Source organism: Vanellus vanellus (assembly GCF_965231255.1).
Source record: "Vanellus vanellus genome assembly, chromosome: 5".
In the NCBI taxonomy this organism is placed as follows: Eukaryota; Metazoa; Chordata; class Aves; order Charadriiformes; family Charadriidae; genus Vanellus; species Vanellus vanellus.
Window position 1 is genome coordinate 79,612,200 of NC_138910.1, and position 12,140 is coordinate 79,624,339.

Below are 12,140 nucleotides of genomic sequence, written 5' to 3' on the forward strand. Positions count from 1 at the left end.
CCCCCCCTGCCCTGGGCAGGGACACCTCCCCCCAGCCCAGGTTGCTCCCAGCCCCGTCCAACCTGGCCTTGAACACCTCCAGGGATGGGTCAGCCACAGCTTCTCTGGACAACCTAGGACAGTGCCTCACCACCCTCACAGTAAAGAATTTCTTCCTGATATCTATTCTAAATCTCCCCTTTTCTAGTTTGAAGCCATTCCCCCTCAGCCTATCACTACATGCCCTTGTAAAAAGTCCCTCTCCAGCCTTCTTCAGATGCTGGAAAGCTGCTATAAGGTCTCCCCAGAGTCTTCTCTTCTCCAGGCTGAACAGCCCCAACAATATGATGCCTTAAAAATCGCATCTAGAGCTTATGATGATTGTTTAGAAAATCATCCAGTAGAAAATGCCTATTGCACCTATATATTTTCTTCAGATGTAAGCAGTTTTTCATTAAAAATGTGTCTTTTGAAGGTTCATATATGGTGTGTCAGTTTGTCCACGTTTTGCTAATGACAGTGTGAGATTCTGAGACTTTGTGAGTGAGACAAGGAAGTTGACTGACAGTTAAGACTCTTCCAGCTGTACTTTGTTTTCTGTCTGCTGATACATCTTATCAATGTTACTGGATGTTTTGCCAGCTTGCAGGAGCAGTGTTAGGCCACAAATGTCAATTTTGAAGAAAAAAGGAATTATGTGGCATTGCTTTAAGCTTGCAAAGGCCTTCAGAATGCACATATTTACCTCATAACGGGGTAGGAGAATACAACCACCAGTGACCGTAGGCTGCCCTAATAATACAGTGCATGAAAGCAGTGGTTTCAAAGAACGGGAAGTTTAGCTGCAGTGAGTGGACAAACTGGAAATGTAGAAGCCATTGTATGAAAATTAGAAGTTTCTATAAGAAATGTAGTGTTTCTGCAACTTATGTCTGAAATGTCAGTATGGCATATCATTATATATCGGCCCATGTCATGTTTGATGTCATGTTGTTGTCTGTGGTAGGCTATGACACATTGCTTAATTTGGGCTAAAATACTTCAAAACTGTCAAGTCCTGCTAACTATTTCTCCTCAAAACACTCCAAGATATTGGATTTTTTCCTAAATGATGGAAAGCTCATACAAAAATACTTTTCTGTAAATGAGTTTCTTGACTCTTTCATGCCTGTACGTGCGTTTCCACGCTTGATGGCTTTGTCCGTGTTACGCCTCTGTGCGCTGGTCTCAACATGAGTAGGAGGGGTGTATGTGTGTGGGAAGCATATAAGAGAGGAAAGAAGAGAATATGGTGAATGTTTTACCAGGTCATTAATCAGATGAAGGGTTCAGACGAATATCATAAATCTTGACACCAAAGTTCAAGCCATTTATTAGAGCATCTGTACCCTTAGATAGATTTATTAAATTGGTAATCCCTTTTTAATAATATATAGTAAAGATTTAGCATTGTTATGAAGATGAGAAAACCATTTTTAAAAATCTCTGACACAAGGACATTTCAATTATGTGTTTGCTGACATTAGAGTGGTCGATCTATGATATTCTATCAAGAGAAGGGTGTTAGGATTACTGGCATTATATTGCTTTTTAGGAACTAAGTAAATCATTTCTATATCAAGGACCTCAAGCACTAAGGGTGCTGGCCCCAGCCAACTTTAATTTCCCATTCCTAGTATACCCCATACTGCCAATCTCAACCACAACAAATACTGCTAGCAAAATGAAAAAAAAAAAAGAATCTATGTGAACTTTCTGTTTTGAAATCTCACTCCCTTTTGCTTTGTACAAGGGACCAGCTGTTTCTAGTTGTTACCTAAAATCCACAAGGAAGCTCTGCAAAGAACACGTATCTGGTCAAGGACATTCCCAAATAATACTGGAGAGCCTGAAGCTGCAAGATTACTCCTTTTTTTTTTTTTTTAAACTTCGTTAACATAAGTGGGAGTTTGGCTTTGGAAAGATAAAGGATGTTTGTAGAGAGAACAAAAATTTAACTGCTACCTTATATTTCTTTTTAAACAGAGAATTTTGATATGAAGAAGAATGAACTAACAAGACAAGGATTTATGGATTTGAATCTCATGGAAGCCAATGACCGTGAAGGGGATCCTAGTGACCTTTGGGTCACACTACTGTCTCTGGGTTACAATAAAGCACTAGAAATAACAGAGGTATGATAGCTATATAGCAAAAATAACTGCTTCACGTACAACTTGCTGCACGTTTAACTGCAGTACTGTTTCTGTCTGTCATAAATTGATTTCAGTAGGTCAGTGACTCAGTCCAAACGCTGTTAATACAGGGTTTACACTATGACTTTCAGTCACTATGGTATCCTGTTTCTTAGGATAACACTGACATTGAAAGAGGAAATTTGCCTTTTGCTGTAGAGAAAGACGATATTTTGTGGGGTTGTGGAGGAAGGAATCTTGGGTTATACCTGTTGAAAGAATTCACACACCTTGCTGGTGGGAAGCAATAAGAGGACAGTGATGGTGAACTGTGACCTGTCAGCAAACCTAAAAAATGCAGGACTTGCTCTGCTTAAAAAAGTCACTTTCCTGGTCCAAGCTGCAACAGAAGTCAATAAGGAGAAGATAACTTTTTTTTCTACATGATTCAGAATTCTTAATTTTCAGACACAGCTATTTCTCTTCCTGTTGCCTTTCACAACAGTGTCTGAAGGTGTTCAGCATAAAATTTTAATGAAAGAGCTTCTGGTGGAACACTGTTTTCTTTACAGGACCAGGGATTATTTCCCTAATGTTTCTGTGTGCTTACAGATTTTTATTTTTTTTTCCCTGAAACAGTGTCAGCGTTGGTGTTAAGTAGTTCTCACTAAAGAAAGAGGATATCCTTAATAAATAGAAAAAAAATATGAAAAATTAAGGAAAACATTAAATATGCTGATAATTTTATAATTTAAATTTCATTCCAAAGAAAAGCAGATTATTTTTTTTTTAAGTCAGTCTGATTATTTCTTTAACTTTTGTTAAACTAAATCAGGTCAGTGTAGTCACCATATAAAAATACATGCGTGTGAAACATATATCTAGAACCCAAAATACTCAGTATGGTAGAGAGACTTCAGTTCTTTCAGTGAAAATATTGAGATCATGCTGAATTATTTCTTAATGGGTAGCACTTTCTCCGTGTCATGCGAATATGGTTAGCAGAGCAACTGCAAAACTGCCTTTCTGCATTTCAGACATAAGAGGGAGCTATCCTCTAAGAAAGAAGATTTTGGGGACGTTTTCACCAAGTTAGAAATTTCTTATAGGTATTTTGTGCCTTATACTAGCTGTAGTTTATGGCTATAACCTTTGCTTTCCGAAGGACAACATAGCTCTCTGAATGCATTAGTCCTTCATCTAAAAGCGTATATCTACTTAACTTGTGTCTATAACTTAAGCCTTTCATTCCTCAATTTCAGATGATTTAGGAGATTGATATTTCAGGAGCACTGAGCCTCTAACAAATTAAAGACAGAACTGAGAAATCGTAGTGGATTCCAATAGCCATTTGAAAGAAACCAAGATGCTGTTAACTGAGTCTAAGAAAATGCAAGTTCCTGATTGTTACTTGTATTAATCTTAGCCAAGATACTGTAAAAGCAGAGTGCTTAATGCAACATTGCAGATATTTTAAATCTGTATGAAGTGGCACAAATAGCAAGAGTATGACAGGTAAAGGAGAGAGGTTTGTTTCAGGCACTGAAGTACATTCATACTTCATCATAATTCCAGTACATTTTGCTATCCAAGGAAGGGTTTGCTGTGTTGGAGCCAAATGCGCCAAACAGCATATTGACTGCACTGTGACTGCCATGAAAAACGTTCATTTGTCCTGAGCTTTCACTTGGTTTAAGATTGCCACAGCTCTCGGGTTTTGAATATTTAATATTCAGTGGCATTCTTGTATTTGGATAATCCTACTTCTGAGCATAGATGAAAATACTTTAGGAGCCATGGATGAAAATCTGAGGGGAAAAACTACAGATAAAGTGACGATAAAACTAATTTTCTCCATTGCAGGCATGCCCCTTTGTCATTGACATCTATGCAGAAAAATGCAAACCCAGAATTAAAGCCATATATCTAGAGGCAGGCAGCTGGCAACTCAACAGGGCTATCTGCAAGTCTGTTGTTAATAAAGGAGAGGCCAAAGTAATGGATGGCTGTGAAAACATAATCATCTATACCTACAAAGCGAGCAGGAGAATCACTTCTGTTATTGAAAATAAGGTATGGCATGAGACTTCCATAAGGGACTTTATGTTAATGTCTATTATTATTGTTGTTCTTCCCACCTTGCGTCATTTTTGAGAATTATATTTTCTGATATCAAGTTTCTGTATCTAGTTCATTAAAAAAATAAAGTGCCTGATGCAAAGCTCTTTTTGATATATGACTCAGACTTCTAAACAGTCTGGATCAGTGTTCTTGGAAGGGGCAGCTTATTATAATGAGGCAAGCAGTTTGTACTATGACATAGAATCTAAATATTTGCTTCTGTTCACAGTCCAATTTTTCAGTATTTTGATAATTATTGCAGACATATATGTTCATAATACTAGAAAACAAATACTAAGAATGGGCAATACAATTACAGAAAGAGCAAGGACTGCAGCATTTGCACTGTTTAATATTTTCAGTGTGTATAAGAAAGTAAAAGAGCAGTGACTTCCATTGATTGTGTTTTCATAAGTGCATTATGGATGAATTGTTAACTGGCTAGTCTTACAGGTCTACTTTATTACTAATCCAAGCTAAGAATTGTAAATCCAAGTAAAAGCGGTTGGTGAGAAGCAGAGATTTTAAACCTTTTTGCGTAGATCTTAATGAATGTGGTGATCATTCTCAGGTTCATTTATATCAGGAACCATGAGGAATTTAATTCAGTGCAGTAAGATGCAAAACTTAAGATGCTTTAAATCTTAAAAGATCAGAGCAAGAAGTATATTTTTAAATGGACAAACATGCAAAAGGGGCTGGGTTGGTGGACTAATATTAGGCCTGAATGCTGAGGCTCCTTGGAAGTACGGGTTTAGATCTGCACTTCGCCCTTTAGGATGGATATACTGGAGTTATTTATATGTTTGGGGATATGTCAGAGAAGGAAATGAGGTCTGTACTGAGGCAACTGGATGCTGTCTGATTAAAATATCTGACCACTGCCATTTATACCATTTAGGTTTTATAAGTACCTCTGTTCTGCGTTGAAGCAAATAGTTGCACTTCCCTGAAAATCTCATTAAAATTTGTAGACTGGAGGGTTCTTTTGCATTGTAAATGTCTGGAAAGAAATAATAAAAAGGCAGTTTTATGCATATGTCTTCTTCTAAGCTTCCTGCAGCGCAAGCAGTCTGATTATATCTTCAGTTATTGTACTGATGATTTCAATGGAAATAATTGTTTCTCTGTTATTTCTGTAATTAAATTAAGGAAATATGCTAGGTCCTGAGGGATTCTGTTTTAGTCTTGCATATGTATTTAATCAGTGGGGAGAGAAAGGTGCCTGTCTTCTAACCCTCCCTAGTCAGGGTGTGAGCTGGGGAGATTAAAAGACTTTGCAAACAGCCTCAAATTTAGAGAGCAAGCAGTACCAAATCTATTGTCTGTCCATTTGGGTACCAAAAGAAATCATTAATGAGTCATTTCCTATAATCCAAAGCACAAATTTACTATACCTTCTGTGCTAGGTGAATATCTGTGACCTTGTTCCTGTTGCCGTAAGTATCTTTCTGTACGGATAATTCTTTTGTTTGCCTTTAACTCACTGTCCTGTAGAAATGAGGATTTTGCCAACGTGATGCCACAGCAGCTAGAGCAAAGTAATAAGCAGAGTACCACTAGATTGTGTTTACGTTTCTGCAGTGTTACCATATCTCAAGAATTACTGTATTTACACTTTGCTGTCCACAAAACCTTTGTATTGAGAGCACCAGACATAGCTACATAGCTTTTTTTTTTTTTTTTAGGTCAGTCCTTACCAGTCTATTAGTAGCTTCTTTGCCGCATGAGGCTGATTTGTGTAAAGTAACTGTGTTTCTATTCCCTTTCTCAATAGAGAGAGATTGTTGGATAGCATTGTCTAAGCATCAAACATTTCCCACTGTCTCTGTCAAACTGAGATTTATCTAGAGACAACTAAATCGTGGGGTTTAGTATCATGTCCTTAGGTCTTCTGTCTGAATATTGCCTAGAATAAACTGGTGGTTAAAAAATTTTCTGTTACCCAAGCTTCCAAGCTTTCAGTTTTCTATATTGGATCCTTCTTGAATAGCGTTAGCAAGAGCACGTGTTCTTTAAGTGACTATACTTATATTAGTTTTATAGAATCACAGAATGGTTTAGGTTGGAAGGGACCTTGAAGACCATCTAGTCCAACCCCCCTGCCATGGGCAGGGACACCTCCCATCAGACCAAGTTGCTCAAAGCCCCATCCAACCTGGCCTTGAACACCTCCAGGAATGGGTCAGCCACAGCTTCTCTGGGCAACCCTTTCCAGTGTCTTACCACCCTCAGAGTAAAGAATTTCTTCCTGATATCTATTCTAAATCTCCCCTCTTTCAGTTTAAAACCGTTCCTCCTTGTCCTGTCGCCCCACTCCCTGATGGAGTTCCTCCCCATCTTTCCTGTAGGCCCCCTTTAGGCACTGGAAGGTCTCCCCAGAGCCTTCTCTTCTCCATGCTGAAAACCCCCAACTCTCTCAGTCTGTCCTCATAGGAGAGGTGCTCCATCCCTCTGATCATCTTTGTGGCCCTCCTCTGGACTTGCTCCAACAAGTCCGTCTCCTTCTTATGTTGGGGGCCCCAGAGCTGGAGGCAGTACTCCGGGGGGGGTCTCATGAGAGCAGAGTAGAGGGACAGAATCACCTCCCTCACCCTGCTGGCCATGCTTCTTTTGATGCAGCACAAGACGCAGTTGGCTTTCTGGTGTGCCAGCACACATTGCTGGATCATGTTGAGCTTCTCATCCACCAACACCCCTAAGTCCTTCTCCTCAGGGCTGCTCTCAATCTGTTCTCCGCCCAGCCTGTATTTATGCTTAGGATTGCCCCAACTCAGGTGCAGGACCTTGTGCTTGGCCTTGTTGAACTTCATGAGGTTCACACGGCCCCATCTCTCCAGGCTGTCCAGGTCCCTCCAGCATGTTGACCGCACCACACAGCTTGGTGTCATCGGCAAACTTGCTGAGGGTGCACTCAATCCCACTGTCCACATCGCCAACAAAGATGTTAAACAGCGCCGGTCCCAGTACTGACCCCTGAGGAACACCACTCATCACTGGTTGCTACTTGAACATCAAGCCATTTACCGCATCCATCCAATTCCTTATCCACCGAGTAGTCCATCCATCCAATCCACATATCTCCAATTTACAGACAAGGATATTGTGCAGGACAGTGTCAAATGCTTTGCACAAATCCAGGTAGATGATGTCAGTTGCTCTTCCCTTATCCACCAACACTGTAACCCCGTTGTAGAAGACCACCAAATTTGTCAGGCACGATTTGCCTTTAGTGAAGCCACATTGGCTTTCACCAATCACCTCCTTATTTTCAACATGCCTTAGTACAGTTTCCAGGAGGATCTGCTCCACGATATTGCTGGGCACAGAGGTGAGACTGACTGTTGGCCAATTTTGTCAAAATTTTTTAAACTGTCTGTTAAAGAAGTCTTCAGAAATGGCCTGTAAGGGATGTTGCAAACACAAATTGGGCAAGCATCCGGTGATACTTCTCCAGATCACTGTCCTTGCCTCTAGTGATTTGCATTTCAAGGACTGCTTGAGACAGAAATATTTTCTTTGTACTTAAAATCCAGTATGAATTTGTCCAGTCATCTCTTGCAACTATGTAAATTGTTAGAATCTGCAACATTCTGTGGCAGATAGTTTTCTCACTAAACGGTGTTCCCAAGTTGTGTCTTTGTAAGTGCTTAAGTTATTTTGATGAGTCTTAAATTACTTTTGATAATGGAACTGGGCTCTGAAGATGCTAAGGTACACTTGAAACTGTTACTCTTCAAAGAGAATAGACATCAGCATCCATACAACGTTTCTATCCCATAAAATAGCAAAATCAGAGGAAGTAAGAGGAATGTGGAGTTGTTACATAAGGAGCAGCCACTTAACCATTAAGAATAATGTGTTCTTTCATGTCTTCTCACTTGCAGTCTGACAACAAAGTGATTATTCATGTCAACAATGAGCTGAGTAAGAACTGCCTAAGTAATAGGGGACTTGCTGTTTTTGCAGTAGAAGTGGCACCAAAGTCCATGATGGTAAGATTTTTATTGTTTAGCCAACTTAAAATCTAAGCAAAAAGGAAAAAATCATGTGGCATCTGTATAGTTTCCTTTTGCAGGTCTTCTATCATGATAATGAACATGTGGATAGTGGCATCTTCATCACCAGTACAGATCAGATATAGTTCTTGATACTTCAAAGCTGAACATGTTCTTGATGTATCTGTGTTTCCCCGTGCAGATTGCTATAAAAGTCCATAGCTGTTCATTTTTTCATATGTGTGCCTGTTTGTTGTCCTTTCAATATACGTATCATTTACTAAAATTTTTTCATATTCTTTTTCTAAGGCTGTATTTTCTTTTTTTTTTACTTAGCAAATTTTAATCAGATATAGTGATGTCTGTGAGAAACAGACCAAGCACGTGCTAGTCAGAAACAAAAATACACGTATTGCCCTCCTTACACACAGTCTGATTTGCAGATGGCTAATTTTTTTTTTTTTTTAAAGTTGATTTATGGATCATGTTTAGCCACAAAGCAATTTGATCTGCTGATCCCCATTCCAAAGCTGGGCAGGCTTTAGTGAAAATTCTAAATGAGCGTCCTAAGGTATAGAATGAGATTGAAAATGCATTACGAATGCTGATATTTTTCTTCGTTAATTTATGAAGAAAATACAGTTTTTATTATTGTAAAAGTGTGGTCTCTTTCTTTCAAAGAAGAGGCATCCAAACTATTTTATATTTCACAGCTTTCCAGCGTGGATGCATTCAAACCTGTTGTAAACAGACACAGTCCCATGACGCAGGCGGGGTTGGGACCTATTCTAACAGTGCTGCTGACACTTCAGATATCTGTAGCCTGATCCTGCAAGGTGTTTTATTAATTTTAATTTTGCTTCATTCAGTATAAGTTGTAGGCTCAGTGTCCCTTATCGATATTTTGCTGTCATGCAATTAAATTCGATAGTAAGTTTTGATTACCGGCTGTGATTATAGATGATGAATGTTCATCATTTAATGTTGGCAATATAATGACTGGAGCAGTTCATTTTGCTTACACAGTACTTCAGGTAACATACAGTTCTCCAGTAAACAACTACTTCACCTCTGTTTTCTCTCTTGTATACAGGTTTCTCAGCACGTGATGCCGCTGAACGAGCAGGAAGAATGGCTTTATAATTGTGTGCATTCCCTCCTACGTTAAACACTCTGGTTAGAGACTTTTCTTGGTAGCCTTCAGACTAAACCAGGATTATTTTTTTGGTAGCTTCTAGGCAATTTCTAGTCTTGCCCTTCTCAAAAAGCTGGCATACATTTATGCTTCCCAGAGTTTGATTTGTTAAAGCAAATGAATCACATAAGTACTTATTTCTGGTATCACACTTCTGCTAATGGCTTTTAAGAAACATAGAGTGAAAGCACAGGGATGGAATAACTGTAAGTATGTAATATCTGGCAGAGTACTAATCATACACTGATGAAATACTTTGGCATGAAAACATTGAGATACAATAAAAATTAGTATTGTTCAGTAACATAGCTGACAGTTGTGATGTAATTGTGTTTTATAAAGGCTGTTTTCCCTAAATATGCTCTTATTTTCTGTAACATGTAATGTAGTTCCATCATGGGCTGGAGCTGTTTCACTGAGGAGAAACTTGTTTATTAAATTGGTCTGATGAGTTCCTAATTAAACAGTATTGTGGTTTTGACATGAGAAGTAGAAAGGGGTAAGGTTCATGATTTTTTTATTGCCACCTGATATAGGATTTCGTTCTTTCCGCTATTTTATTTACTTTTTTTGTCGTTTGATGATAATACTCATCTTGTTCTGAATAATTACTGACTTTTTATACTCTTTTATATAAAATAAAGTCTGCCTTTTCATATGTGATAAGGAAATAACATTATTTGAGGAAAATTAAGTTTTTGTCTTAAGCTCTTGACTGTTAACAGCAATTAATTATTTCCAGGGTAGCTGAAATAAGGAGACTGAAGTCCACCAAGTTTAAGCTGCAATAGCAACGAAAAACAACTTTGAGGTACTAAAAATATTCGGCCCATTATGTTTTTCTAGTTCCTCTAAATATCTGTTAACATGGGGGGAAAAAATTGATGACCCTGGCCACTGGATGCTTAAAAAGTGTCTGAGTTTAAAATAGACATTAAATGTATGTGACCTCATCTGCAAGGGCAGCAAGTAGTTTTGAAAAGCTATATTTATCTGCCAGTAACTCCTGCGCTCTGCTTCACTCTGCTGTAATCGTACCCCAGGCCAGTAAATGTCAGTTACTAAATGAGAACTCTGCTAGAGGCCGGCAGTGATTTACACGCTTCAGCAATTGGTGCTCGGGCAGGTTTACTGGTGATCACTCTGTATTCCCTTTTTTTTCTCAGCAGGTACATCACTTTCATTTTCAGAATTGTCTAAAAGAAGTAGAAGTTGTGTTAAGAGGCCCCACAAATATTTGGTAGCAAGCAAGACTGAGCTCTGTAAACGCTGCCTGGGGCAAGGTGTGGATGTGTCAGAAGTTCCTGCCTACATCTCCATGGAGGCACTGGGAAATCACGAGACTGTGTACAGCAGACAGTAAAAGCGAGCACTCCATCATTTGCATTTCTTTTGTTTATAAAATCAGTCTTGTTAGATGTGGCAGGAATCCATATGCTATTCTTTCTGCATATTATGAAAGGAATGGTTAAATCATTCTTAGCTGAGAAATCGTTGCATGTGAAAAGGCTGAGTTTTGCTGCAGGTAGGGTCTGGTTAAATGGGTCACAGTGATACAGAGTGGAACATTTCTTCCTTTTCTGATCCACTCACTGCTAGGAAGAGTTTCATGGTCAAACCTTTTCAGTAGGAACATGGGCTAGCTCTCCAGGGTAGGTTCTACCTTTCCTGCCCAGGAGGAGATGAGAATAGAGATCTTGGTCATATCTGCAGATTCTTTACTGGTTTTCCCTAAGTCCAGGCACCACCAAGGTAGAAAAACATTCTAGCATCTCTTTTTAAGGCTGAACACAGGTACTAGCCTCTCTTCTTCTAATAGGAGACATTTGGGAGAAGCAGTGTCTATAACAGCTGTAATTTGAATTTCTGGAATCACAGAATGGTTTAGGTTGGAAGGGACCTTGAAGATCATCTCGTTCCAACCCCCTGCCCTGGGCAGGGACACCTCCCCCCAGCCCAGGTTGCTCAAAGCCCCGTCCAACCTGGCCTTGAACACCTCCAGGGATGGGGCAGCCACAGCTTCTCGGGGCACCCTGCGCCAGGGGCTCACCACCTGCACAGTGAAAAATTTCTTCCTAATATCTTGTCTAAATCTCCCCTCTTCCAGTTTGAAGCCATTCCCCCTCATCCTATCACTAAATTGCCCGAGTAAAAATGTTATATTTCTTTTGAGAACTAGAGCTATAATAACAAAAAGCAGCTTTTTCGTGGCTTTGCTAAGGCTGGCCTGCCCTGATGGCCCTTCTGGGGCCGTCGTGTGGTCAGTCGAGGTGCCGGGGCCTGTGGTGACATCCCGCTGGGGGGGCCTTGGGGACACGGGGTCCGGCCGGGCCGTGGAGGTGCTCGGTGGGGTGCAGACCCCGCGGGGACACAGCACCTCAATCTTCCTCTCCCCACGCTGTTCCCAGCAGCGCAGCGTCGACGTCCTCCCGAGAGCAGAGATCCACGCCGGGACCCCGTGGCTCGCCAGGACGGCTGTCCTCCTCCCGCCCTCTCCTTACCGCCGGTACGGGGCTGGGAAGGGACGGCGGGAGGGATCCCCCCCCATCACCGATCACCATCTCCGGGGCTGGCGGCGCCTTTAAGGGGCGGGCGGCGGGGCGGGCACGGCGGCGGGGCCGGCTCCGGTTCTCCCCCCCACCCCCCCCACGCCTTTCTCCGCCGCCCGGAACT

At 40.6% G+C, this 12,140-nt stretch overlaps 1 protein-coding gene across 1 annotated transcript in view; it reads left to right on the top strand.

Annotated features, from left to right (window-relative positions):
• EFCAB7 (EF-hand calcium binding domain 7) overlaps positions 1-10,127 on the top strand; it is a gene marked incomplete at its 5' end in the record, with an annotated part of 31,128 nt that extends 21,001 nt beyond the window's left edge. The window contains 4 exons of the mRNA XM_082484422.1: positions 2,005-2,153; positions 4,017-4,226; positions 8,162-8,269; positions 9,366-10,127. Coding sequence (XP_082340548.1) covers positions 2,005-2,153; positions 4,017-4,226; positions 8,162-8,269; positions 9,366-9,440 — 542 coding nt within the window. The 3' untranslated portion in view covers positions 9,441-10,127. The remainder of the gene's footprint in view (positions 1-2,004; positions 2,154-4,016; positions 4,227-8,161; positions 8,270-9,365) is intronic.
• Positions 10,128-12,140: the final 2,013 nt, after the last annotated feature.